General features: G+C 34.9%; 1 protein-coding gene across 25 annotated transcripts in view; it reads left to right on the top strand.

The window, feature by feature from the left end:
- SNAP91 (synaptosome associated protein 91) overlaps positions 1 to 25,392 on the top strand; it is a 147,579-nt gene that overhangs the window by 69,080 nt on the left and 53,107 nt on the right. For 18 of the 25 annotated variants that reach the window (XM_063097861.1, XM_063097859.1, XM_063097844.1 and 15 more), the window contains exons 7-8: positions 18,637 to 18,743; positions 22,952 to 22,993. In XM_063097861.1, coding sequence (XP_062953931.1) covers positions 18,637 to 18,743; positions 22,952 to 22,993 — 149 coding nt within the window. The remainder of the gene's footprint in view (positions 1 to 18,636; positions 18,744 to 22,951; positions 22,994 to 25,392) is intronic. The other 7 variants (XM_063097864.1, XM_063097862.1, XM_063097860.1 and 4 more) reach the window with 1 other exon arrangement.

Raw genomic sequence — 25,392 nt, 5'->3', positions numbered from 1 at the left:
TGTCCAGCCACCTATGAAGCCCCAGTCACCCACACTTCCCCACCTGCCACCAAAGACCGAGCTGCACTTGCAGCTCTAGCCATGGACATAGTTGCTGGCACCCCCCAGAACTACTGAGTCTACTCAGAACTACTGAAACTACTGAGTCTACCTGGAACCAAACTAAAACACCCTACCCAACAGGCAGAATATAACAAATCTACGGGAGGGAGTCTCTCTCTTCAAAAGCCACTGTGGAGTAATAGACAAAGCAAACCTCTCCACCAAATAACTAGAAATCAACATAGGGATATTAGAAATCCAAAAAAAAGAAAATATGACACGACCAAAGGAATACTATAATTCTCAAATACCAGACCCAAACGACAGGAAACCCTTGAAATGTCTGAGAACGAATTCCGGTTAACAATCTTAAAGAAACTCAGTGAAATACAAGAAGACTCAGACAACACAGTGAAATGAGAAAAACAATCCAGGACATAAAGGAGAAAATTTACAAAGAGATAAATACCACAAAAAAAGAATGTAGCAAACATGGAACTGAAAGACTCATTCAGTAAAGTAAAAACTACAACTGAGAGCATAAACAGCAGGCTAGAGCAAGGAAAGAAAGAATTTCTTTTTTTTTGTTTTAATTTTATTTTGTCAATATACAATGTGGTTGATTATTAGGGCCCATTACCGAAACATCTCTCCCAACAACCTCATATCTGTTCGCTTGTCATATCAACTTCAAGGACTTGTAATTATTGTGTCTTCTTCCCTACCCCCCCCCAGTTTAAATTTGTGTATTTATTTATTTTTAGCTCCCACAAATAAGTGAGAACATGTGATATTTCTCTTTCTGTGCCTGACTCGTTTCACTTAATATAACTCTCTCTAGGTCCAACCATGGACCTTCGACTTGATGATTTCCATTCCTCTGGGTATATTCCCAGCAGTGGGATAGCTGGGTCGTATGGTAGATCTATCTGCAATTGTTTGAGGAACCTCCATACCATTTTCCATAGAGGCTGCACCATTTTGCAGTCCCACCAACAATGTATGAGAGTTCCTTTTTCTCCGCAACCTCGCCAGCATTTATCTTTCACAGTCTTTTGGATTTTAGCCATCCTAACTGGGGTGAGACAGTATCTCAGTGTGGTTTTGATTTGCATTTTTATGCCAGTACTATGAGTGATGTTGAGCATTTTTTGATGTGTCTGTTGGCCATTCGTATATCTTCCTTTGAGAAATGCCTATTTAGTTCTTTTGCCCATTTTTTTACTGGGTTACTTGTTTTTTTTTGTAAAATTGTTTCAGTTCCTTGGATATTCTGGATATTAATCCTTTGTCAGATGTATATTTTGCAAATATTTTCTCCCACTCTGTTGGTTGTCTTTTAACTCTGTTAATTGTTTCTTTTGCTGTGCAGAAACTTTTTAGTTTGATATAATCCCATTTGTTTATTTTTCCTTTGGTTGCCCGTGCTTTTGGGGTCATATTCATGAAGTCTGTGCCCAGTCCTACTCCCTAAAGTGTTTCCTCTATGTTTTCTTTAAGAAGTTTTATTGTTTCAGGGTGTATATTTAATTCTTTAATCCATTTTAAGTTGATTTTAGTATATGGTGAGAGGTATGGGTCTAGTTTCATTCTCCTGCATATGGATATCCAGTTATCCCAGCACCATTTGCTGAAGAGGCAGTCTCTTCCCCAGTGTATGGGCTTGGTGCCTTTGTCAAAGATCAGATGGCTGTAGGTGTGTGGGTTGGATTCTCTTTTCTATTCCATTGATCAGTGTGTCTGTTTTTATGCCAGTACTATGCTGTTTTGTTTATTACAGCTTTGTAGTATTAAGTCAGGTAGTGTTATGCCTCCAGTTTTATATATATATATTTTTTGCTCAGAATTGCTTTGGGTATGCATGGTCTTTTGTTATTCCTTATAAATGTCTGGATAGTTTTTTCCATTTCTGAGAAAAATGTCATTGGAATTTTGATGGGGATTGCATTGAATTTGTATATCACTTTGGGTAGTATGGACATTTTCACAATGTTGATTCGTCCAGTCCAAGAGCATGGGATATCTTTCTGTCTTCTTGTGTCCTCTTTAATTTTTCTCACCAGTGGTTTGTAGTTCTCTTCGTAGAGATTTTTCACATCCTTGGTCAGCTTTATTCCTAAGTATTTAATTTTTTTTGGTGGCTATTGTAAATGGGCAAGCTTTCTTGATTTCTCTTTCTGCATGTTCACTATTGGAGAATAGAAATGCTATGATTTTTGTGTGTTCATTTTATATCCTGCAACTTTGATGAAATCATTTATCAACTCCAAGAGTTTTTTTGTAGAGGCTTTGGGCTGTTCGATATATAGGATCATGTCATCTGTAAACAGGGACAGTTTGACTTCATCTTTTCCAATCTGGATGCCCTTTATTTCCTTCTCTTCTCTGATTGCTCTGGCTAGTACTTCCAACACTATGTTGAATAGGAGTGGTGAGAGTGGGCATCCTTGTCTAGTTCCTGTTCTTAAAGGAAAAGCTTTCAGCTTTTCCCCATTCAGGATGATATTGGCAGTGGGTTTATCATATATGGCTTTGATTATGTTGAGATACTTTCCTTCTATACCTAACTTATAGAGGGTCTTTGTCATGAATGAGTGCTGAATTTTATCAAATGCTTTTTCAGCATCTATAGAGATGATCATATGGTCCTTGTGTTTGATTTTATTAATATGGTGTGTCACATTTATTGATTTGCGTATGTTGAACCAACCTTGCATCCCTGGGATGAATCCCACTTAATCATGGTATATAATTTTGCATATGTGTTGCTGTATTCTGTTAGCTAGTATTTTATTGAGGATTTTTGTGTCTATATTCATCAAGGATATTGGCCTGTAGTTTTCTTTTTTAGTTATATCTTTTCCTGGTTTTGGTATCAGGGTAATGTTTGCTTCATAGAATGAGTTTGGAAGAATTGCCTCTGTTACAATCTTTTGGATAGTTTGTCGAGAATTGGTGTCAATTCTTCTTTGAATGTTTGGTAGAATTCTGCTGTGAATCCATCTGGTACTGGGCTTTTCTTTGTTGGGAACCTTCTGATAACAACTTCAATCTCTTTTATTGTTATTGGTCTGTACAGATTTTCTACATCTTCTTGGCTCAGTTTTGGTAGTTTGTGTGTGTCCAGAAATTTATCAATTTCCCCCAGATTTTCAAATTTGTTGGCATATAATTGTTTATAGTAGTCTCTAATGATTCCTGTATTTCAGAGGGATCAGTTGTAATATCACCTTTTTCATTTCTAATTTTTGTTATTTGGGTCTTCTCTCTTCTTTTTTTAGTTAGCCATGCTAATGGTTTGTCAACTTTATTTATGTTTTCAAAAAACAACTTTTTGATTCATTGATTTTTCGTATCATTTTTTGGGCTTCAATTTCATTCAGTTCTGCTCTGCTTTTAATGATTTCTTTCCTTTTGCTAACTTTGGGTTTGGATTGTTCTTGCTTTTCTAGTTCTTCAAGGTGAAGTATTAGGTTGTTTACTTGCCATCTTTCCATTCTTCTGAAGTAAGCATTTAATGTGATAAATTACTTTATCCCACAGGTTTTGGTATGATGTATCATTATTTTCATTAGTTTCAATAAATTTTTTGATTTCCTGTTTGATTTCTTCTTGGACTGATATGTCATTAAGTAGAATGCTGTTTAATTTCCATGTGTTTGTATAGTTTCCAGAATTTCGTTTGTTATTGATTTCTAATTTTAATCCATTTTGGTCTGAAAAAATACATGGGATAATTCCAATTTTTTTGAATTTGTTGAGACTTGATTTGTGACCTAACGTGATCTGTCCTGGAGAATGATCCATGTGCTAATGAGAAGAATGAATATTCTGAGGTTGTTGGATGGAATGTTCTGTAGATATCAGCCAAGTCCAATTGGTCTAGAGTGTTGTTTTGATCTTATGTTTCCCTGCTGATTCTTTGCCTAGATGATCTGTCCAATACTGATAGTGGGGTATTCAGGTCCCCTGCTATTATGGTATTCGTGTTTATTTCCTTCTTTAGGTGTAATAGAGTTTGCTTTATAAATCTGGCTGCTCTGACATTGGAGGCATATAGATTTATGATTGTTATGTCTTCTTGATGGATGAATCATTTTATCATTATGTAGTGGCCCTCATTATCTCTTTTTATGGTTTTTAGTTTAAAGTCTTTTTTATCAGATATGAGAATAGCTACTCCAGCTTGTTTTTCATTTCTGTTTGCATGGTAAATCTTTTTCCATCCTTTCACTCTTAGTCTATATGAGTCTTGATAGGTGAGGTGGGTCTCTTGAAGGCAGCATATAGTTGGGTCATTCTTTTTAATCCAGTCAGCCAGTCTGTGTCTTTTGATTGGGGAATTTAATCCTTTTACATTAAGAGTTGTTATTGAAAAGTCTTGATTTACTCCTAGCATTTTATTGATTTTTGTTTGGATATCTTAAGTGTCTTTTGTTCCTTTCTTTCTGCTTTACTGTTTGTCTTCTGTATTTGTTGGTTCCTGGGGTTGTAGATAAACTTTTTTTTTTCCTCTTCATTGTTGGCATTTTTATTTTACTAGTGGGTTTTGATTTCTCTTGAGTTTTTATGGCAGTGTTAGTTATTTTTCAAGAACCAAACCCAGTATTCCCTTGAGAATTTCTTGTAAGGGTGGTCATGTGGTGGTGAACTCCTGCAGTTTTTGTTTGTCTGAGAAATATACTATTTGCCCTTCATTTCAGAAGGATAGACTTGCAGGGTAGAATATTCTTGGCTGGCAATCTCTGTCTTTTAGTATTTTTAATATATCATCCCATTCCTTTCTGGCTTTTAGGGTTTGTGATGAAAAGTCTGATGTTAGCCTGATTGGGGCTCCCTTATTGGTGATTTGACATTTCTCTCTTGCAGCTTTTAAAATTCTCTCTTTGTCTTTGAGTTTTGCCAATTTGACTATAACATGTCTTAGAGAAGACATGGATTGAATACAGTTGGGAATCTTAGAGCTTCCTGAATCTGAAGATCTGTGTCTTTTCCTATACCTGGGAAGTTTTCTGCCACTATTTTGTTGAATATGTTTTCAATGAAACCTCCTTTCTCCTCCCCTTCTGGAATACCCATGACTTGGATATTTGAGTGCTTAAGGTTGTCTGATATCTCTCTTAGATTTTCTTCATGTTTTTAATTCTTTTTTATTTTTTATTTTTATTTTTCTCTCCCTGTGTTATTTCAAACAGCCCATCTTCAAGGTCAGATGTTCTCTCTTCTGCTTGTGCAAGCCTACTGGTTAAACTCTCTGTTGTGTTTTTATTTCATTGAATGAATTCTTCAGCTCTGCAAGCTCTGCTACATTCTTTTTCAGGGCATTGATTTCCTTGTACATTTCTTCTTTCAAGTCCTGTATACTTTTCCTCATTTCATCGTGTTGTCCTGCTGAGTTTTCTTGTATCTCATTTAGTTTCCTTGAATTGTTACTCAAAATTCCTTGTCAGACATTTCAAGGGCTTCTTGTTCTATAGGATCTGGAGCTTGAGAGTTATAACCCTTTGATGGTGTAGTTTCTTGATTTTTCATATTTCTGGTATCTTTCCTTTGATGTTTAGTCATTGTGGCAAGGGATTTCACGGTTCACTGGTTTGACACTATTGTTTGGGTAGGATGCTGCTGGGGCTGCCAATTTGGCATGGCTGCCCCATTGTTTGCTCAATTGCCCACTGGCACCTCGGGTGCATGGTCACCTTGGGTCTTGGGCCTCTCCAGGGAGGTGCCTGTCTGGTTGGCACACACTTGGCTAGGCTGGGGATGCAGTCTGGTGGCAGCGAGGCCTACCTGCTCATTCGTGTGCTGGCACTGCAGGGTGTGTGGTCTCTGCGGATCTCAGGCCTCTCTAGCAGGTTGCCTCTCTGGTCAGTGGGCACTTGGCCAGGCTGGGGATGGAGTCCAGTGGCAGTGAGGCCTACCTGCTTGGTAATGCGCTGGCACCATGGGGCATGTCGTCTCCACAGATCTCGGGCTTTTCCAGTGGTGTGCCTCTCTGATCAGCACGCACTCAGCCAGGCTGGAGGTGGAGTCCAGCGGCAGTGAGGCCTACCTGCTCTGTCATGCAGTGGCCGAAAGAAAGAATTTCTTATCTCAAAGATAGTCTTTTCTAAATCCAACCAGACAAAAAAAAAGAATTTTAAAAAATGAAGAAAGTATAAGAGAGCTAGCAGACAACCTTAAGCACACAAGCATCCAAATCATTTTCCAGAGTGGGAAGAGAAAGAAAAAGTCACTAAAAACCTACTCAATGAAATAATAGCAGAAACATTCCCAGGCATTGGCAGAGATACAGACTTCCAGACCCAAGAAGATCAAAGATCCACAAACAGATTCAATGCAAAAAGGTCCTCTTTGAGACACATTGTATTCAAACTGTCAAAAGTCAAAGATAGAGAGAATCCTAAAAAGGGCAAAAAAATTGTTACATATAAGAGAGTCTTCATAAGACTGAAAGCAGAATTCTCAGCAGAACCCCTACAAGGCAGAAGAGAATGGGATGATATATTCAAAGTACTAAAGGAAAAAGACTGAGAGCCAAGAACATTATGCACAGAAAAGCTCTACTTCAGAAATGAAGGGGAAATAGTGTATTTCCCAGACAAACAAAAAGCTGCAGCCAAAAGTTGTGGGAGATCACTGCCACATGACCAGCTCTACAAGAAATTCTTAAGGATGTCCTGTACCTGGAACCCCAAAAACAATAATCACCACCATGAATACACAAGAAAGAACAAACACTACTGGTAGAGCCTATATGCAAATGAAAAAGAGGAAGAAACTCTTTTTTCTTTTTCTTTTTTATACCATACCTCTTCAAAAAACCAACGAACACCAAAGACAAGCAATAAAAGGGAAGAAAGGAGCAAAATATATTTAAATCAACAACATGAAAAGCAATTAAATGTCAGGAGTAAGACAATGCCTTTCAATAACAATCCTAAATGTAAATGGATAAAATCCCCCTCTCAAAAGACACAGAATGACTGACTGGATTAAAAAGCTAGACCCAACTATATGCAGAAAAAGAAATCAAGAAAGCAAGCCCATTTACAATAGTCACCAAAAAAATAAAATTCCTAGGTATAAATTTAAGCAAGGAGGTGAAAGAGCTGTACAACAAGAACTACAGATCACTGCTGAAAGAAATTAAAATGGACACAAAAAGATAGAAAGACATTCCATGTTCTTGGATGGGAAGAATAAACATTGTGAAAATGTCCATAGTTCCCAAAGTGATCTACAGATTCAATTCAATTCCCATCAAAATACCATTCTTCACAGAAATAGAAAAAACAATCCTAACAGTAATATGGAACAACAAAAGACCGCAAATAGCCAAAGCAATCCTGAGCAAAAATGAATAAATAAATAGAGCTAGAGGCATTATACTATCTGACTTCAAATTATACTACAAAGCTATAGTAACCAAAACAACATGGTACTGGCATTAAAAACAGCATTCAGACCAATGAAACAGAATAGAGAACCCAGAAATCAACCCATATATTTACAGCCAACTGATCTTTGATAAGAGCACCAAGAACACACATCGGGAAAAAGACTGCCTCTTCAATTAATGATGCTAGGAAAACTGTACATTCATATATAGAAGAATGAAACTAGACCATACTTCTTGCCATATACCAAAACCAACTCAAAATGGATTAAAGACTTATATGTAAAACCCAAAACTATAAAACTACTAAAAGAAAACATAGGGGAAACATTTCAGGAAGTAGGAGTGGGTAAAGACTTTTTGAGTCAGACTCCAAAAGCACAGGCAACAAAAGAAAATATAAATGGGATTATATCAAACTAAAAAGCTTCTGCACAGCAGAAAGAACTGTTAGCAGAGTGAAAAGACAACATGCAGAATGGGAGAAAATATTTGCAACTATACATCCTACAAGGAATCAATATCCAGAATATACAAGGAATGGAAACAACTTAACAGTAAAAAAAAAAAAGTAACCCAATTAAAAAATGGGCAAAGGAGCTGAATAGGCATTTCTCAAAGAAAGATATATACAAATGGCCAACAGATATGTAAAAAAATGCTCCACATCACTCAGCATCAGGGAAATGCAAATCAAAACCACATTGAGATATCATCTCACTCCAGTTAGACTTACCCTTATCAAAAAGACAGAGAACAACAAATGCTGGCAAGGATGCAGAGAAAGGGGAACACTTCTACACTGTTGATGGAACTGTAAATTAGTGTAGCTGTTATAGAAAACAGTATGGAGTTTCCTCAGACAACTACAGATAGAACTGCCATACAATCCAGCAATCCCACTGCTAGGTGTATAACAAGGAATGGGAATCATCATGTCAAAGAGATACCCACACTACCATGTTTATTGCAGCTGTAGTTACAATAGCCAAGAGTTGGAACTAACCTACTTGTCCATCAATGGACAACTGGATAAGTAAAATATGGTATATATACTCAATGAAATACTCCTCTGCCATAAAATAGAATGAAATTCTGCCAGTCACAGCAACATGGATGAACTTAGAGAAAATTATGTCAAGGGAAATAAGCTAAGCACAGAAAGAGAAATTCCACATGTCCTCACTGATAAGTGAGAGCTAAAAAAACAAACAGAGTGAAAAAAGAAAGAAAGAAATATACAAAGATCACAATAACACATTGAACTTTCAAATGGAGAAAACGGAACTGAGGTTACCAGAAGTGGGAAAGGGAGAAGGGGAGGAGGCTTTAGTGAGAAATTGGTAAAGGGCCCCCCAAAATGATTACATCATGTAATGTTGAATATACTAATTATCCTGATTTGAGCATCACATATTGCACATGGGTATTGATATTCAACATGGTACCCCACAGATATGTGCAATTGATTATGTTTCAATAAAGGAAGGAAGGAAGGAAGGAAGGAAGGAAAATCGATCTAGCAGACAGAAAATCAGTAAGAACATAGCTGATATAAAAACGAATGAAATACTGCCATTTGCAACAACATGGATGGACCTTGAGAGAATTATATTAAGTGAAACAAGTCAGGCACAGAAAGAGAAATACCACATGTTCTCACTTATTGGTGGGAGCTAAAAATTAATATATAAATTCACACACACACACACACACACACACACACACACACACACACAAACCGGGGGGGGGGAAGAAGATATAACAACCACAATTACTTGAAGTCGATACGACAAGCAAACAGAAAGGACATTGTTGGGGGGGAGGGGGGAGGGAGAAGGGAGGGAGGTTTTGGTGATGGGGAGCAATAATCAGCCACAATGTATATCGACAAAACAAAATTTAAAAAAAAGAAAAAAAAAAAAAGAACATAGCTGAACTCAACTCTACCACCAATCAGCTGAATATAATTGACATCTATAGACCATATTATAACAGCAGACTACACATTCTTCTCAAGCTTTCATAGAACATTCACCAAGATAGACCACAATTTGAGTCATAAAACACATCTTAAAGAATTAGGAGAATAGGAATCATACAACATCTGCTCTCAGATCACAATTCCATTTTCCTTAAACTAAAAATCAGTAACAGAAAAATAACTGGAAAATCCCAAAATAGGTGGAGATTAAACAACACACTTCTAAATAAAACATGGGTCAAAGAAGAAACCTCAAGAGAAATGTAAAAGTATTTGAACTAAATGAAAATGAAAACACAATGTATCAACATTTGTGGGATGCAGTGAAAACGGTGCTTAGAGGGAAATTCACAGCATTGAATGCATATACTAAAAAATAAGAAAGATCTAAAATCAATCACCTAAGCTTCCACCGTGGGAAACTAGGAAAAGAAGAGAAAATTATCCAAAATGAGCAGAAGAAAAGAAATAATAAGAATTAGAGTAGAGACCAATAAAATTGAAAAGAGGAACTCAGAAAATTGGTGAAAACTAAATCTGGTCCTTTGGAAAAAATCAATAAAATCAGTAAGTCTGTAGCAAAGCTAACTAAGAAAAAAAAAAGAGACAGGACACAAATTACTAATATCAAAAAAAAAAAAAAGAGGAGAAATTACTGTACATACCATAGACATTAAAAGGATAATAAAAGGATATTATGAACAACTCTGTGCCTACAAATCTGAAAACCTAGATGAAATGGACCGATTTCTGAAAGACACAATCAGCCAGAACTCACACAAAAAGAAATAGACAACCTGAATAAGCCTGAATTTATTAAAGAAATTTAATCAATAGTTAATAAACTTCCAAAGCAGAAAGCACCAGGCCCAAATGGGTTCACTGGTGAATTCTACCAAACATTACATGAGAAATTATACCAACTCTCTACAATCTCTTACAGAAGATAGAAGTAGAGGTAATGCTTTCTAATTCATCCTATGAGGCCAGCATTACCTTAATACCAAAGCCAGACAAAGACATTACAGGAAAAGGAAACTACAGACCAATATCTCTCATGAACATAGATTAAAAATTCTCAACAAAATATTAGCAAATTAAATCCCACAATGTAGGGCCGAGCACGTGGCGCACTCGGGAGAGTGCGGTGCTGGGAGCACGGCGACGCTCCCGCGCGGGTTCGGATCCTATATAGGAATGGCTGGTGCACTCACTGGCTGAGTGACGGTCACGAAAAAGACAAAAATAAATAAATAAATAAATAAATCCCACAATGTATAAAAATAATTACATGCTATGACGAAGTAGGATTTACCCAAGTATGTAAGGCTGGTTCAGCATTCAAAAATCAATTAATATACTCACCACATAAACAAGCTAAAAGAGAAAAATCATGTGATCATATCAACACATTGGAAAAAAGCATTTGACAAAATTCACCAACCGTTCATACTAAAAAATATTCTCAGTAAACTAGGAATAGAAGGGAAATTCCCCAACTTGATAAAGAATATCTACAAAAAAACCTGTAGCTGCTCTGTCTCTGCTCTGTCATTTTCTGCCATGTGAGACCCCTACATTGCTTTAAAGCCACCACCAAAGAAGACCTCACCAGATGTGTTCCCTGGACTTTAGACTTCCCAGCCTCTGAAACTGTAAGCAATAAATCTGTTTTCTTATAAATTAAAAAAAAAAACCTTATAGGTAACATTCTACTTACTGGTGAGAAGCTTTCCCACTAACATCAGGAATGAGGCAAAGATGTTCCCTCTCACCACCGCTTTTCAACATAGTTATGGAAGTCCTAGCTAATTACCTAATAAGGCAAGAAAAGGAAATAAAAAGATGTGCAGATTGAGAATGAAGAAATAAAACTACCTTTGTTTGCAATGACATGATTGCCTATGTAGAAAATCTGAAAGAATGGACTAAAAAAAAAAAAACCTCCTCCTGGAACTAATAAGCAATTATAGAAAAGTTGTAAGATAATGGTTAATGTACAAAAGTCAATCACTTTCTGATGTACCAATGATGAAAAGGTGGAATTTGAAATTAAAAACACAATACCACTTACATCGGCACCCATAAAATTGAAATACTTTGGTATAAACCTAACAAAATATTTACAAGATCTATATGAGAAAAACTTTAAAATTCTGATGAAAGAAATCAAAGAACTAAATATTTGGAGAGATATTTTATGTTAACGGATGGGAAGACTCAATATTGTCAATATCTCAGTTCTTCCCAATTTGATCTATAGATTCAATGCAATACCATTCAAAATCCCAGAAAGTTATTTTGTGGATATAGACAGACTGACTTTAAAGTTTATGTGAAGAGGCAAAAGACCCAGAATGGCCAACAGGATATTGATGGAGAAGAACAAAAAAGGACTGACACTTCCCAACTTCAAAACCTGGTATAATGCACAGGAATCAAGACAGTGTGGTATTGCCAAAAGAATAGACAAATAGATCAATGGAACAGAATAGAGAGCCCAGAAGTAGGCGCACATTAATATAATCAACTGATCTATAACAAAGAAGCAGAGGTAGTCTTTTCAACAAATAGTGCGGGAACAACTGAACACCCACATGCAAAAAAGTGAATCTAGCTAGAGACCTTACACTTTCACAAAAATTAACTCGAAATGGATCATAGACCTAAATGTAAAATGAAAAACCATAAAAATCCTAGAAGATAACATAGGACAAAGCCTAGATGACCTTGGGTATGGTGATAACTTTTTAGATACAACACCAAAGGCATGATCCATGAAAAAATAATTGATAAGCTGGACTTCATTAAAATTTAAAACTTCTGCTCTGTGAAAGACAATATCAAGAGAATGAAAAGACATGCAACAGAAAAAATATTTGCAAAAGACTCCTCTAGTGCAGCATTGTTATCCAAAATATATAAAGAACTGTTAAAACTCAACAATAAGAAAATCAACAACCTAATTTTTTAAATGGACCAAATATATTAACAGATACCTCATCAACAAAGATATACAGATGTCAAACAAGCAAATGAAAAGATGCTCCACATCCTGTGTCATCAGAGACATGCAAATTAAAACAACAAGATACCATTACACACCTATTAGAACAACCAAAATCCAGAACACTGACACCACCACCAGATGCTGGCCAGGATGTGGAGCAACAGGAACCCTCAGTCATTGCTGAGAATGGAAATGCAAAATGGAATAACACTTTGAAAGACAGTTTGACAGTTTCTTACAAAACTAAATATACTCTTAACATACAAGCCAGCAATCATGCTCCTTGGTATTTACACAAAGGTGTTGAAAACTCATTTACACACACAAACTTGCACATGGTTTATGGCAGCTTTATTCATAATTGGCAAAACTTCGAAGAAACCAAGATGTCCTTCAGTAGGTGAATGGATAGACTGTGGTACATTCAGACAGTGAAATATTATTCAGTGCTAAAATGAAATGAGTTATCAAGGTATGAAAAGACATGGAGGAATCTTAAATGCATATTAGTAAGTGAATCAATCCAATCTGAAAAAGCTAGATACTGTATCAACTATATGACATTCTGGAAAAGATAAAACTATGGGGGACAGTAAAAAGATCAGTGTTGCCAAGAGTTACAGGGAGGAAGAGATGAACAGGCAGAGCACAGAGGATTTTCAGGGCATAAAAACTACTCTGTATGATACTATAATGGAGGATACATGTTGTTATACATTGTCCAAACATAGAATGTACAACACCAAGAATGAACAGTAACAGAAACTATGGACTTTGGGTGATGATGATATGTCAGTGTAGGTTCATCAATTCTGATAAATATACCACTCTTTGGGGGATGCTGATAATGGGGAGACTATGCATGTGTAGGAGCAGGGAGAATATGGCAAATTTCTGTACCTTCCATTTAATTTTGCTGTGAACCTAAAACTTTTTTTTTTTTTTAAAGTCTGAGTATGTCCCTTTCCTTTGTGCATAGTCACACTGGTAAAAGTCCCTTTGCAGAAGACTAGGAAGAAGTACTTTCTGCAATGTTAAAGACTTTCCTCAAGAATATCTAGAGGGTTCATTAAAGCTTAGGTCACTGGACCCAAACCCGACTTTCTAATTCAGTAGGTCTGAGTTGAGGCCTGAGAATTCACATTCCTACTACAGTCCTAAATGTGATGCTGTTCCTGATGGTTTGGGAACTACTGTGTTACAGCCATTCTCAGATGCTCGGACTAGCATCTTGAACCCACATTTTTGGTATGTTCACCCAAATTGGTCAATGAGTGATTATATTACAAATCTAATGTTATATTCTTTCCTTCATGCCCAGTGGCTTTAGCATCCATTCCAATTCTCCAGATTTTTGTTAATTAGGATTGCTAAGTTTGGGGGAAAGTACAGAATACCCAGTTAAATTTGCATGTCGGATTAACATGAATAATTTTTTTAGTATTAATAAGTCCCATGCAAAATTTTGGATGTACTTATACTAAAAATTATTTGTTGTTTATTTACAGTTTAACTTGGTATCTTGTGTTTTATCTGGCAACTCTATTGGCAACATAAATTTGTAAAATATTGTACTACTTTTGGCATGTGTATTTTTTTCTTCCTGGGTCAGACTTTGTATATGTCTCCCTAGGGTGTAGCAGAATTTCTGGATTCTAAAACTCATTCTAAGTATGGAGGCAGCTAGTAGGGAGAGAGAGGGTAGGGAGTAACAGAATAGGGTGTGAAGAGAATTTTCATTCCCTCATGAAATGTGGGTTGACACAAGACTTCCAAGCCAGGCAGGACCAACCTTTGCAGACAGGACAAAAAGCTTCTTCCAGCAAGCGAAGCTTATTTTTGTTTGAATCTACCTGTGTTCCTCTTTCCAGTTTTCTTTCTGAATAAATGCCCTAATTTTCACAAGGAAACCACAGCGAGGCTGTAAATATAACACCCACATAGGCTATTTGAGCAACTCACAAGATTAGACTCTCTCTCTTACTTTCAGCTGTGATAGCTGTGTGGCTGCAGGAGATAAGATTATTTTAGGGCAATCTTAGAGTGCCACAGTCTGATTGCCTTCAGCCAATAATTTAAGATCCTGTGTTTTCATTTTCCTTTTTAAGCTCTCTGGTGGAGTCAGGAGTGGCCATCCACCCCGTAGTTCTATTTGCCTTGTTCCCATCATAGTATTCTTTCCCAGCAGCTACTTGCTCTAATATGTTTCCTTCCAGGTGCTCATTTCAGAAAACCATAGGTGATAATTTAAGTAATTATTTTGCTCCTATATAGCAACTATTGCAAGAATCCAATTTTCCAGTAGTTGCAGGGATGGTCATCACTGCCTTCAAATCTAACCAGGTTACATATCTAATCCCGGATCCCTGTATTTGATATTTTGGGGGAGTCTGTTTTCTGTAAACACTTCAGGTACCAAACATGTGTGTTTCAAGAAATAGAAACTACTCTACATATTCTAAATAGAAAAAAATTTAATACAGAAAATTAGATGCTTATATAATTACTGGAAGCCTGCAGGCTTGGAATTGGAAGCCTGGTTCTCCACTCAGCCTCCTGAAATGACTCCGAAAGTAATAAGTACTCACAGTGTAGAGAAGCTACTACTTCTGAGGCCATCAGTTTAATGATGCTAAAATCAAGAAGCTGCTGTCAACACCACAGCTCCCTCTCAACACTAGGAAGCTGGAGAAGGACACCAGAAGCTGTAATTTAGGGATTGTATCAAGTGGCTATGACTTTATACTCCTCAGAACCCAGAAGCTGGAGGATGGATAGTAGAATGCTGCTGAAGGGTAATCTCACATTTGTATGATCTTGCCTATCACAAGCAACAGCTGAAAAGGTGCAAGAAGATGGCTCCTGCCTCAGTTTTACCTTCCAGATCTCCCCCAGTTTGGCTAATTTGCAGAAATGAATTTGTATCCAGAACCCTGGCTTCATGTGAATCTAGAAGATAGAATGCAGGTTAAGTGATCAACATCAAACACAGTGTTCTTGGAGGTTTTGCTTTTCGGAGGGAAAGATGCCTGCCCTTAATATGAAGTTCAAAACCAAATATATCTTTATTTCAGGTTGGAGAGTTTATCAGTGAGCCAGATAGGATAGACTTTCCTATTCTCTTTTGCTGGCTGACTTTACTCTTCCTTACCGCCCATAAATGTAAGCTTTTGCTAAAATTCATTTCTAGCCATCTTCTTTTCTGCTATTTCTGTACATTCTTCATTAGAAAAACCTATCATCTCCATTATGATGAGTCCCAAATCTATTATTTCCTTCCTATATAACTTTCTTCTGAGCTTCACTTTTACATGTCTTAGTATTTGTAGACACTTCAATTTAGATATTGTGTTCTGACCTAAAACTCAGAATTTCTAAAACTGAACTCTTGAACTTGCCCTTCCTAATCTCATTTCTGTTTATGTATAATTAGTCTTTTAAACCTAAAACCTCTGTTATCTTTGAGTAGCTCACCTTCCTTAAATCCATAGTCAGTCAGAGATTAAGTTCTGTTGATTCATTCTCATGCTCTCACCAGTGTCCCTTGTTTCAGTCCCACTTTTGCCTCAAGAACGTTGGATTTAGTGTTTTTACAATTCATTTAGCAATTAAACATGTTCAGCCATGTGATTCTTCTCTATTGTGTTGAACAGCTACTTAAATGCGGTTCTACTTCATTTTCTCTTTACGCTGACTTCACAGAAAGTGTATTAAGAATGCATTTTCTCTTTATATTAAAATAATAACCATTCAAGACATTTTTTCATTTAATTTGAAAATGATAGTCTATTGGCTAAATTAGGAGCAGAAAAGGAGGAGAGTTATACCTTTTCATATTAAGGAACTGACTTTTCAAAAGTGCTGAAAGTAAATATTCTTGCCTTACAACATTCTGGGGTTGAGCAGCCTTCATTCGGCATTTTTGTCAAAACTGCTCTGGTAAATCTGACAGTCTAGAAGGTAAGAATGCAAGAAAGTATTCTAATTGTTTAGAGATGGGCATGTTTTTTGTTTGTTTACTAGATGGTGCTAGGAGTTAGCCTTATAAATATTTTGTGGGTTAGTTTTAATCGAGGACTTCCTGATCAATTCTTTATATATAATGTTGGAATCAATATTGGTGCTGCAATCTTCACAAATGTTTTCTCACTATAATGAAACTCTGACTTACAAGTAGGCTGTTTCCCTTGCTGACCAATGGTTATTAGTAATAGTCCACGTGGAAAATCAGTTTGTATCTCAGGAACGAGATTCCTTTTCATTTGGTTTCTTTCCTGGCACAATTATCCTTTGAACAATAATACTAATACAACAAAGGAAATTTATCACAACTTTACAAAGATTTGGGTTGCAAATGTCAAATTTGATGATTTCAAGTACTGAAAATCTTAGTGCGAATGAAAGGTAGAGGCTCATTTTGGGGTGACCCATCTCCTCTGTGAAAATGTTAATTTCCCTAGGCCCTGCCCTGGTTTCTGAAGGGAAAAGGGAACCTGATAGCTTTGTGTATATCAGTAAAATAGTACATGCTGTCTGCGTTGTTACCACTGTTACAGAAATAATTATGAGGTTATAACCTAAAGCCATAATGACTGAATGTCTTTTGTTGCTAAATCCTAAATTACATGAAAGGTACAGACAATTTTAAAAGCATCCAGAGGAGACAGAGGAAAATTGCTTAAAATTTTGGTGCACAGGTTCTAAAAGGAAATTGAGATTATTCAGTTTGATTTCTCTTTTTGTGTTATTGCTGAAGATCTCATACAAAGAAATAAATTTAGACTATAGTGAAGAGAAGGAAGTAATTTAGATATTTGGAAGAAATTGTTTATGTCAAGATTGTTTAAAAAGGGAGAAAGAAAAGTATATTTTACCAGAGTAAGTCCTTTTTTTCAAATTTTTAAATGAAAAATTTTTTCCCTTACAGCACTTTGATTCTGTCTATACCATTAGAAAACAGGATATAGTGGATAAAGAATGTATCCTTAGATGTGGCATTTTTAAAATGACACTTTTCTCTCAAATCTTGACAAGTAGAAAACAGTATGTGCTTGTTTCTCAATGTTTTTGCTTCTCTTAAATACCCTGCAGGGAGGTCCATGTTAAAAATAAAATTACCGAAAGATTGTCAACAGAAGGTAATGAGTAGCTACCCTCGATAATTAGTTCTTTGCATAATTATATGTTATTAAACTTTTGAGAAAATTAAAAATACATTTGAGATAGTAAAATTACATGCTAAATGAAGTCAAGAACTCTCAGGTATGAGAGAATATAAAAATAACCTGAGTTTAATCATGTGCAAGTAGACAATCATTAACTTATAAAGAAGTTATAATCCAGAGTAGCCTGGGAGCTACTGTAGACACTGGCCTACTGTGTCTCCGTCTGTAATGTCAATAATTCTTGACTGAACAAATCAGTGAATGACTGGCAAAAGCACTGATAAAAGTGCTGGTTTTCTTCAAAACACATATAGGGAAAACACATTCTCAGACTGCAATTATAGTGGAGCTATAGGACCCTAATGACTGAATTCTAGTCTTGTTAAATACAAAAGAGAGTAGCAAAGTGATCCTCTGCTTTTCTGTCTAGAAAGGTGAAGGCTGAAAAGAGGATATGATTACAGAGAAGAAAGTCACGAAGGGTTTGGTCAACCAAATGTTCTTCACAAAACTGTAGTATTTTATAACTAGAGACAAATTATAATGTTTGGAAGAAATAATTTATGACCAATAAAAACATGTATCAATTTATACAAAGTGTAGACAATTTAAGGAATTCTTTAATTCAGAAATATAAATAATTGCTTTATAATATATAGACCACTGGTTTATAGTGAGCTAGTAAGAAAGTAAAGAATGCGATCATAACTTTTGAGACTGTTATCAGGAAGACTTGGCTGCTGTTTTCAAAGACAGATACTGGGATATATGGAGCATGAATTTAACCTGCTTTGACAACTCATATATATTCTATAAATTGTTTCATGTGAGACAGATGATTATCTTAGAACATAACACCTTTCTTAAACTATTCAGATTCCCCTTGTTCAGGTGCTTTAATATAACTCATATAAGTTTTAGTACCAACTGTTTATATTCCATCTTTAATTTAAGTTTTAAGTAGTAATGTTAACATAAGGTTAGCATAAAATAGAATTTAATACTGTTTTCAAATTGCTTATTTCTTTATCTCCTCTAGAAAAGTTTTTTGAAATGAAGAAAGGACAATGTAAAGACGCTCTAGAAATTTATAAACGATTTCTAACTAGAATGACACGAGTGTCTGAATTTCTCAAGGTTGCAGAGGTACGTAATATTAAGTTTTGCTAAGAATATCATTTTGAAAAGATTAGCTCATGTATCAGGAGTATGTAAAGAATGTATAATCTGGCAAGATAGTCTGCCACAGTCACAGTATAGTAGGGTTGAAAGCGACCTTAGAAGTCATCTCATCCAACTTCTCACTCAGCGTTGTACTCTACACTCCTCCAGTCACATGCTCTTTCTGCATTCAAATAAAAGGCTCACGGATAATAAGCTCATTTGCTGCTTTTCAAGGTGGTCTATTCCTTCATTCCAGCTACTGGCTACTTTTGATTATAAGAAAGTGTTTTTTTTATTGAACCCTAGATTTGCCTTTAGAAAAGTTTGCCCATTGTTCTTAGTTTGTAAATCATATATCATAAATTCTGACCTTCCTTACACTGTCAGTGATTTTAACCACATTGAAAAAATAAGACAGAAAGCATAACTCATTTTATAAAGTTTATAAATTGTTAAGGATTTTTTAATACTTTTTTATCTACTCACAATAACTGTTTAATCATACAGTTGGTATTCCTGAGGTTATCTGTAAGTTGGTGTTTTCTCTTATGAAATCCAATGATTGATTCATACTGATATTGGAAATTATGGCATTGTTTTTGCAGTCCTTTGGCAGGATGACAAATGGGTTTTTATCTTACATGTCAACAGACTGATTGCTAGGGACTGACCAGAGTGCTCTGTGAGAGAGGTTCTGCAGCTCAATAGCAAAGCATACAATGCTGTTGATGTTAGACATTCATGCCACGTTTTGCTATTTTTGTCATTTGGGAAATACAGTGCAAAAACAAGCATTTTATACACAATTTCAAAAGTACTCTAGTCCATGCATTATCTTTCAAATCTCACTTATTCACAGGAGTAATGCTGTCATATTCAAATCTGAGACTAAAATAGTATCACAAAATGCTGAATCTTGAGCTTTGACCCATACAGCATGTAATCAAGAATAAAAATCTTTTTCTAATATAATATTGAAAGTGAAAAGTAAAGATTAGGTTATGTAAATTACATGTACATTAAACCATTTCATGTATATTTCCTCATGGGTTTATAAACATTGATAGTCTTTAAGGAAGGATAGAATTGTTTGATCTTTTTTTTTTTTTTTTTTTGCTGGTTTTTTTTAACACTGTTTTGTAGGATTTTTGGTATTTGATGATTTTTCCATGGTTTAACCATATCATCTAATAAAGTTTGCCTAATTTCTTTCTGTGAAAAGATCAATTATGCTTAAGCACTCAGAGCAGAAATATTATTTCATTGTTCCATTAAATCCTGGTGCACATGCTTCCCGGTTTTCCTGGTTGTTTTTGTATGTGAGTAAGGAGCTGGGCATGTGACAGTCTAGGGTATACAATTCTCTAACCAGCGAAACAAGGCTGGGTTCAAGATCTCAATGGAAAAGGGCTACTTATTTGTCAATTCCTTCTATTTTTACATGTAAAATTCGTCTTATGTCTGTTGATACCTCATGTTAGCACAGGCCCAATTCAGGCTATCCAGAAGGAGATACACAGAAATTAGATATCATTTTGAGAGTATGTCTTTAAGTGACCTAATGATAACTATTTTATTCTTATTTGAACCTTATAATTATGAATTTTTATAGAATGGATACTAATTTACAAAATTATTTTAATAGAATAAACATTAAACCCCAATGGGATAACCATTACCATTTGTATTTTCTCGCACATTTAAATTGCATTGTTCATAATTTGACACTAATTGTTTGAATACCAATGTTGAATGGTTTGGTCATGATTGTTTAATACAGAAAATTTTCAACAAATGTACAAACCTCTCTCTACCAAGCAGTACACATGTGGTGTATTTATGCATGGACTCATATTCAATATCTACCCTATAGTTAGTACCATTTGCTTGAAGAGTCCATAAAGACTTCCACAATGTCATTTAAATAACATATATATACACACACGCATATATATGTGGTTGTTTTTTAAGTGTCATTTTTATATAGGCTATTTGTAAATATTAATAATAAGTTGTCTGTCATATTAAATATAGAGTAGTTGAACAATTTCTATGGAATTATTCAAATTTCCCAGAGGAATTGCTTGAAGTGCAGAAAATTTACAATGTTCTGAATTCTTATACTGAAGTCTCCTAAAGCAAACAAATGAAACTTTGTAAAATGATTGTTTTACAGGTAATAAGTATTCCTGCTATATACTTTTCAGAACCAAGTTAGAGAACCAAGTTATTCTTAGTTTGCTATTCCAACATAAATATCAGAGACATAAGAGTTATGTTTCCTGGAATATTTGCAGACAGAATGTGATGAGATTTCCATAATACACTCTAACTCAATCTTCCAATTACATTGTGGTTCAGAAGTTCAGAGCAGTAAAAATAGCAGTGTTGATGTACAGCATTACATCTTTTAACAGAATTATGCATTTACTGGAAACACATCACCTTTTCCCAGTGTGATTCCAGTATTAGGGATCCATAATATTTTCACTTAAAAAATGCCTTCTTCATATTAATATTTTGAAATGGATCATCTAAAGAGATGTTCAAATACAAAAATAACAGAAAGAAGTTGCTTTAGTTTATAATTCTGTAATTTATAATAATATAAGTGAGTTTAGGAAAGCATCATTTGCTTCTCTTAAGCCAGAGTTTAGTCATTAGAAGGTAAAATCTAGAATTCTGGATCCCAACATAATTTGATTCAGAGAGATGAAGGTCAGTGCTCTACACTAGTGGTCTCAGTAGCAAGTAATTTTACTCCCTCCTCCTCCTCAGAGTATAACATTTGGTGACATTTTTGGTTGTCACATTGGAATGGGTGGCTAGTGGCATCTACTGGGCAGAGGCCAGTGATGCTGCCAAATAGCCTACAATGGACAGGACAACACCCAAGAAGGAATTATCCTCCCAAAATGCCAATAGTGTCAAGGCTGAGAAGCCCTGCCCTAGACATAGAAAAGGCAAAGGAAAGAAGGTAGTTCAACATTTGACACACAAATGGAATTTCCAATCTCCAGTTTGCCTTATTGTCTTTAGAGGAGCCCAATGCTTTCACTTCATGTATTTGTTTCTATATTTCCATCAGCATAATCAAAGCACTTCATTTTGAGACCTTGGTTTAACCTACTTTGTTTCTTTGAGCTTCAATTTCATTATTCTTATAAAGTGATAAAATTTAACTTGTATTTTTGTTTTCCCCTTTTTGTTTTGAATAATTTTCAGACCTACAAAAGAATCAATAAAGTATAATAAACACATATAGTCTCTTCATTGATTCACCTTTATTAATATTTTTCCATATTTGCTTCCCCTCCCCTCCTCCTTTCTCCCTTTACTACCGTGCTACCAAAATTACCAATTTGCATATACTTTTACCTAGTAATTCCTCTTCTATAAATGTATCCTACAGATATGTCTGCACACATGCAAAATGGTGGCTACAGCATTGCTTGCAATGGCAAGAAATTAGAAGCAACTTCAATGTCCATTAATAGATAACTCATTAGATAAATTACAGGACAAGGAAGTTCTATATGGCTGTTTAAAAAATGAGGATCTTCTGTGTATGGATATGGATATATCTCTAAGATAAATTGTTAAATGAAAAATATAAATCCAGTATATAGAATATGCTATTATTTGTGTAAGAATGGGGAAATAATTATATATTTATATATTTCATATTTCTTTAGGAATACATAAAGAAACTCTGGAAGGATACAAAAGAAACTAACAATGTGGTTCTCTCTGTGGGAGAAAGGGTGGAAACTATACCCTGAGCAAGTTATTAAAACTAAATCAACATTCTCTGTCCAGAGGACTTATTGGGAATGAATAATTATTTCAATTTAGTCTAAGCAGTTTCTTAGATTTTTAGCTGTTATTAACCATGGAGGATACCTTTAAATTTTATGCTTCAAATTTATTTTTCTTTCTTTTTGGATTCTAGTAAAATTCTATGCACTGTTGTATATCTAACTATATTAATGAAATCATTGCTCTATTATATTGAGTGGAAACCTGCATAAAGAGCATGTGCTCAAAGTTAGAAGAATATGTATATAAATGATTCTTTCAGTCAAAGATTGAGCTTTGGTTTTAACTAATTTTGTGGGTGATCTTCCATTATATACAAAAAAATTAATTTAAAAATTCCTACTAAGTAATTTCTTTTTTTTAATCCACAGCAAGTTGGTATTGATAAAGGTGACATTCCTGACCTCACACAGGTAAGTGACTTTCTTAGTGAAAGAGTCAGTATGCATGGAATTATTACTCCACATATTGCTACAAAGAGGCATAGTTCTTGTAAACATTTAGTGCATTTCGAATTTAGGCCAAGCAACTTTTTAGGAAATTCATTTACATTACTCATTTTTTCTAAGCTATTGAATATACTTCGGGAAGTAATAAGAAGATTTTCCTGCCCTAATGACATAGGTTTTTTCTTTAAAGGCAACTAAATTTACTAATTGAACTCATCTTTTTGTTCTTGAACTTGAATAAAAAAGAAGCCTTGAATAATGCTAAGAGCTTTAGCTATTAACAGTGACTATTTGTAGCCATGACAATCAGAACATTAGAACTTTTCTTCCTGCTTGTTCTCCTAGTTTTTCACATGTCCTGGGTATGAAGTAGGGCCCTGAACAGGGACAACTCTGATGTCATGGTTTGACTACACTGATTCTTGTCTCCCCTAGGAAGTGAAGAAATTTCCATATATAAAAGAACCTTTTTTTAAAAAAGTAGTAGCGGTAGATCCATCTCGTAAGCAACAATAATAGTTGGGTTTCCTTATCAATTCTTCTATCTGTCAAGAGGGTGCACTGTGCAGCTCCTAAGATATAGAATCAAGGTCATTCACAGGTACAGAATTATTGTGTAACCTTTCTCATAACTGGCATTAATCACTCTGTTATGGTAAATTTCTGTACCAAATATGTCCTTTAACTAGAGATGATAATGTTACAGAGATGATGGGACAGAATACAGAGCTGCTATCTTTTATACTAGTAATGAATATATGAATTTTCTGTCTTTGTAAATAAAGAAATCATTGTAATAGAAAAAAATTGTTGTAATGGAAGATACCCACTTTTTAATAATATCAAAATGCATTTAGTAATTTGTTATTCATATACTGTCTCGAAACGTTTCCATATTTAAAATAATGTTAACCCTGAAATGTTTATTAACAATTAGAGGCACCAAATAAATGGTCTTCTGTATTTGTTTTATACCAATTAAATATCAGGAATAACTCATAAATAAATTTCACAGAATAATTCAGAACAGGATGACATAGTATTTTTAGTTTACAAGTTGGGAGATAGCTCTTTCAAGTAGACAAAATATTAGTGTAAAATATTTCTGCTACTATGGAAAAATAGTGTTCTTTGACTAGGCATATACCTGAATGAGTATCTGTATAATTTTGAATATAACTAAATATCAAATGTACATAAATTATGATTTAAAAATCTCTTTACTAGATATAGATTTACCTTTGCAACACTGCAATAAAAAGCAAAGAAAATAAGTGTGTTTTCACTTAAATTATTCAGTTATAATAAAAATTTATATTGCATTTAAAAAAAAATAACCCAGATAAATAATATGTACGTGTTAACTTTAAGAAGGTGGACATTAAAATATTTAGCTCAACGAATAGCTTTTAGAAATAGCATATCATCTTTATTTCAACTCTATAGACAGCCTTCACTGTGTAATAAAAGAAAAACTAGGTATTTCGTTAAGAAGAGGTTCTCGATTAAGAAGAAAATAGGTCCTCATTTGTCTCAGTTTGGGCAGAGTCTGAATGGAGACAAGGGAAGATTTAAAGGACTACTTAAATTTTTTTTGTTTTTAAAATTAGAAAGTGATATTATATCATTGAAAGAAGGATTCTTAAGTTTACCTTTCTATGATACTATAATATTCATTATAATTTACATAATCCTTTTCTCAAGAAATCCAGAGACATAATGTATTATTTAGTTGTGTAAGTTGTGTGTTTGTATAATTTGGGGAATGGAGACTCCAACCTCAGAGCAGACAAAAGCTTATCCTCGATCTAATAGGAACCTATTCCATGGTAGAAATTCATTAGAATCTAGTAGCACTCTGTGGCTGGCTGGTTAGCTCACTTGGTTAGAGCATGGTCCTATAACACCAAGGTTCAGGGTTTGATCCTTGTACCAGCCAGCCATCAAAAATTTTTTTAAAAAAATAAAGAAAGAAAGAATCTGGTAGCACTCTATCCTCTACTTTTGCTGTGACCTTAAGAGCCACATACACTTCAATATTAAGATTATTTAAAAAATACTTCTTCATACAAAAATTCTTCTAGCTCAGTTCTCCAGTGTATGCTTAAGTCTCAGTATAGGAGTATGGTATGCTTTTGAAATTTCTTAATAAGTAATGAAATTATGGTTTCTTTTGGGATTGTGACTGACATAAAGCTGAATACCTTCCTTAATTCTTATATAGAGACTCTTCCACAGGTCCAATGGAGGTCTCTAACTTAACTAGGGATTTAGACCCATTGTGACAGTATGATCAGGTCTGAGCAGTAATGAGAGGTTTTCTGAGGTTAGTCCTTTAGGCAGTGTTAGACCAGGATTAATCT

Source organism: Cynocephalus volans, chromosome 5 (genome assembly GCF_027409185.1).
Source record: "Cynocephalus volans isolate mCynVol1 chromosome 5, mCynVol1.pri, whole genome shotgun sequence".
Lineage (NCBI taxonomy): Eukaryota > Metazoa > Chordata > Mammalia > Dermoptera > Cynocephalidae > Cynocephalus > Cynocephalus volans.
This window is presented reverse-complemented; position numbering and strand designations above follow the sequence as displayed.